Source organism: Parasteatoda tepidariorum, chromosome 3 (assembly GCF_043381705.1).
Source record: "Parasteatoda tepidariorum isolate YZ-2023 chromosome 3, CAS_Ptep_4.0, whole genome shotgun sequence".
Lineage (NCBI taxonomy): Eukaryota > Metazoa > Arthropoda > Arachnida > Araneae > Theridiidae > Parasteatoda > Parasteatoda tepidariorum.
Window position 1 is genome coordinate 8379668 of NC_092206.1, and position 4240 is coordinate 8383907.

Consider the following 4240-nt stretch of genomic DNA (forward strand, 5'->3'; position numbering starts at 1 on the left):
AGAAGATATAGTTTAGAAATTATATATATAGACTTTTAGTGTCTAGTGTTTCACTGTCTGTTAAAGATGAATAAGGCACTAGAATTTTTAAAACTGAAAAAAAAAAAATTGCTGTTTTAATGCTACTGATGAGTATCATTATCAATCTTGAGAAATATATCAATAAAATCTCTTTTTTTCGTAACTACTTCTACAAATATTTTCTATATTTCTTTCTTAATTGATAATTAAAGTTTATAACTTAATACATTTTCATGCTTTAATTTTAGAAAGAGCCTCCCCATTGTTTGTATCGGGAGGAAGGACCATTGAGGTGTAAAAGATGTAAGGCTTATATTTGTCCTTTTATGACCTTCATGGAGGGTGGTCGATGTTTTCAATGTGCTTTCTGTAAGGTTGTCACTGAAGGTAATAAGCTTAGACTATTTCAACAACCTGTGTTTTTTAGTATGCTTAGTTTGTCTAGATTCAAATATGTATTAAGATGTTAAACTTACAGAAACCTTTCCTAGCTCTAAAATTTTCTTAATTATCTTGCAAAACTTAAAGTTAAATGTTTTAAAGATATTAACCCTTTATAAGGAAGTAGTAATATACATATCACTAACTTCAATTAGCTATTTTTTCACTTATGATTTGTTTAGCTTTCTAATTGATAACTTCAGAGAATAAAAAAAAATACTAATGAAGGGTTTCGTTTACGTAGATGTGGGTAATAGTAAGGGCTAGCATGAGGTCAAAAAAAGAAACCAACGCTGGAGGGCTATTTTCTTTGGTGCTTTTTATGTTTGTTCATTTGATCAATTTTTGTTGAATTTATTTAAAGATTTATTTGTAGAGCTCATTGACCAGCTGGCCAAAGTTAAATCAAGATTATTTAAAAAAAATTATACTGGGACAAAAAATAAATAATGATGAGGTGAAAAATAAGCAGAGATATGAATGGTTTCAAGAGAATGTTAATGGTTCAGTGATATGTGGGAAAGGATAGGCTGTTATTTTTATTTTGTTTGCTAAAAAAAGAAATTAATAAAACTAAAAAATGTACATAGCTATTTTTTTCAGAAAAAATAACCAAATGATTGATTTAATATACAGGCTATTATCAAGAAAAGGTAAATTTGTGCCAGTGAGCTATAAATTTCTGCAAGTTCCAGTAAACAATGCTAGCCAGTATAAATTGGTCAAAAAATAAGTTCATTCTTGAAATTTTTTTAAAATGGCACCTAAGTAAATGTTACAAAACTATTAAGCATGCAACAATCTTTGACATGCACGACTTCTTCTTTGTTATAACCAATTAATATCCTTATTGTATCCTATTCTGTTTTCAGTACCCCAAGACTACTTTTGCTTTCTTGATGGAATGGGGGAACGCACAGATAAATATCATCGTCCTGAGCTCTGCCTTGGATCATATGAGTTCATTGCTACAAAGGATTATTGTCGGGTAAAAGCTTTTCTTTATTTGAATTATTTTTTATTCAGTTTTTATGGTATTTCAATCAAGACTAATAAATATGTGCAAAGGATTATAATTTGTTCATTTAAAAAATATTGTTATTTAAAAGCTTTTTTTATTATAAAAAATCATACGAGTTCATTGTTCACAGAGGAGTTTTGTGGGGTAAAAGCAGTTTTATATTTTAATCAATTAACTCTAATAATTATTGTAAAATATTATAGTATTTTTAAAAGAAATAAAAAAAAATTCGTACAAAAATAATCATTCAAGTTTATTGGTTCAGTCACTGCAATTTAAATAATTGTATATTCACAACTTAAAAAACGAGCACAAAAATGTTAAAAATTTATAAACAAATACTTTTTATTTTATCATTGCAGTTTGAAGAACTATCATATCACTATAATTTATTATATAATTTATCTTTTGTTTATGCATATATATTTATTAGTACTACTATTTTATTTGAATTAATTCATAAAAACATTAATATTTTTCTTTCTTTTTTTGTAAATTATGATTGATAACACATTCATTGATGCCAAACAATTTTAACTTTTATTTATTTTATTCTGATGAAAATAACTGATAAAAGTTTCTTTGCATTGTACCTTTGTAAAGCTTTTCTGTAAGATGATAAGATTAAGTATACATTGATAATTTTTTCATCATATTTCTACTAATTAAAAGAAAAAGAACATATATAATTGAATATAATTTATATAAAGCAGGGGTTTCCAACTTACATGAGGCCGACGGCCACAATTAGAAACACAAATCAAATGGGGGGCTGCAACTTAATCAAAATTTTATGTAGGACTCTTATGTTTGAATGAACATTAAATATTACTGTCTGATATTTACCAAGTTGTACAGAACAAAAGTATTGAATTACAAATTAAAATAAGAAGTAGATTTTTAAAAATATTTCTTTGCATATTAAAACTTACATAGTAGCACACAAAATGTTCAATGAGAAAATTGAGGTTTGTCTGCTGCAACCACCAGAGAATAGATATTTACATTTTAAATTTAAAATTTACAAATGTGTGTGTAAATATTTTCGTCCAAAATGAGTGGTTTCAAAAAGTTAAATCGGAGAATTTCTTCGAGAAAATTTCTGATACACACATGCTAAATTATATTCACAAAATACAAAAAAATGAAATAAAAAAGAGCAACATACACGATTATTTTTGCATTTGAATAAATATTTTCTTGGATGCGAAACCTGAGAAATAAATTTTTTTGCAACGTTGGTATGTTAAATTTTTACAGAAGCGAAGAAATTAGGTTTTTATTAAGGAAAAAAGTATTTTATACCCATTCAGATTTTTTAAGAAAATTGTCCGCGAAAAAATGACAAAGTAATATATTTTAGTACGCGGGCCATAACAAAAAGCTTTGCGGGCCGGATTTGGCCCCCGGGCCGCCAGTTGGAAACCACTGATTATAAAGTAAGGAATCTATTACTTTAATTAGGGAAGAGTCACACCTATGCTGAAGCTTCATGTAAACCGAAGAAGATATGGTTTAGAAATTCTTTTAAACAAGTTTTTTTGGCCAATCAAATTAGATTTTTTTAAAATTTAAAATACATGAATTCCTTAAAAGAAATTAAAGTATATGTAAAATGATTTAAAAATGTAGTACATTTTTAATGGTCATAAACAATGTACATGCTTTTTAAAAAAATGGTAAAACTATAAAAAAATAAAGTTTTAAAAATAATAAAATTATATCTGATGCCATACAGATTATGAGAGCCATAATCTTCAGTTGACATAAAAATTTAGGTCAGATTGCTGCTTAATCTGCATACCCAAAAATAGTTATAGTACACATTGTCTCTTAACGTGATAACGATATTTTATATTTCTAAACTTGCCTTTAAGATATGATTTTTTTAGATATTAAAGTAATTATTCTAATTATATTTGCAGAATGATGTGTTACCAAATCCACCTGCGTATATATTCATGATTGAAGTTTCAAATGCAACCTTTCGCAATGGATTAGTACCACTCCTTTGTGAAAACATGAAAAGTGTACTGCAAACAATAAAAACGTAAGTATACTGCATAAAGTGCATGATTTAGATCAGTGAATAAAAATTAATGTATTATTATTTCAATTAAATTTAGCAAATAACTCTTAGATATTGTCGATATCTTTACAGTAAACAGGGTTGCCACTCCACAGAGAAAATAGGAAAAATCTGGAAAATACAGGGAATTAAAAAATCACCTAAAAAACAGGGAAAATGCGGTGAATTTTTAGTTTTTCCTTACGAACTGTTAAAATACAGAGAATTTTATTTCTTATATTCGTCTTTTAAAAGTGGTGACCACTCAAAGTGCAATTTAAGGGATATTTATTCTTTATTTCTTTAAGTTTTTCTAGCAATTAAAACTAGTATAGCTAGATTAATATACTCACAGTGATTGTGTGTTTCCTCTTAATATATTGTGTATAATATGTACTGGGAAGACACAAGGATTTTTTTCTTTTCAGATTTAAGTAGCAACCCTGGTAAAATAATATTGATAATAGTTTTCCACTTGAATGTGCTTTTAATAGTATTTTTCTAATTTTATTTTTTTCTACTTACAAGGGAAACTAGGGAAGTGTGACTCGCCAATTTTGAAATAAACTAGTGGGATGTATGCCTTATGAGGAATAATTTTAGGGGGCAACATTCGTTTCGGCCCATAGAAGGTCCTGTGAGAGATAAAAAATAATTCAATATATAGAAAAATCGGTATTTTATTACTT

General features: G+C 27.2%; 1 protein-coding gene across 1 annotated transcript in view; it reads left to right on the forward strand.

Annotated features, from left to right (window-relative positions):
- The window catches only part of LOC107445269 (protein transport protein Sec24D), a gene marked incomplete in the record, with an annotated part of 34699 nt that overhangs the window by 9870 nt on the left and 20589 nt on the right, over positions 1 to 4240 (forward strand). Inside the window, 3 exon segments of the mRNA XM_043051482.2 lie at positions 270 to 408; positions 1335 to 1450; positions 3409 to 3533. Coding sequence (XP_042907416.1) covers positions 270 to 408; positions 1335 to 1450; positions 3409 to 3533 — 380 coding nt within the window.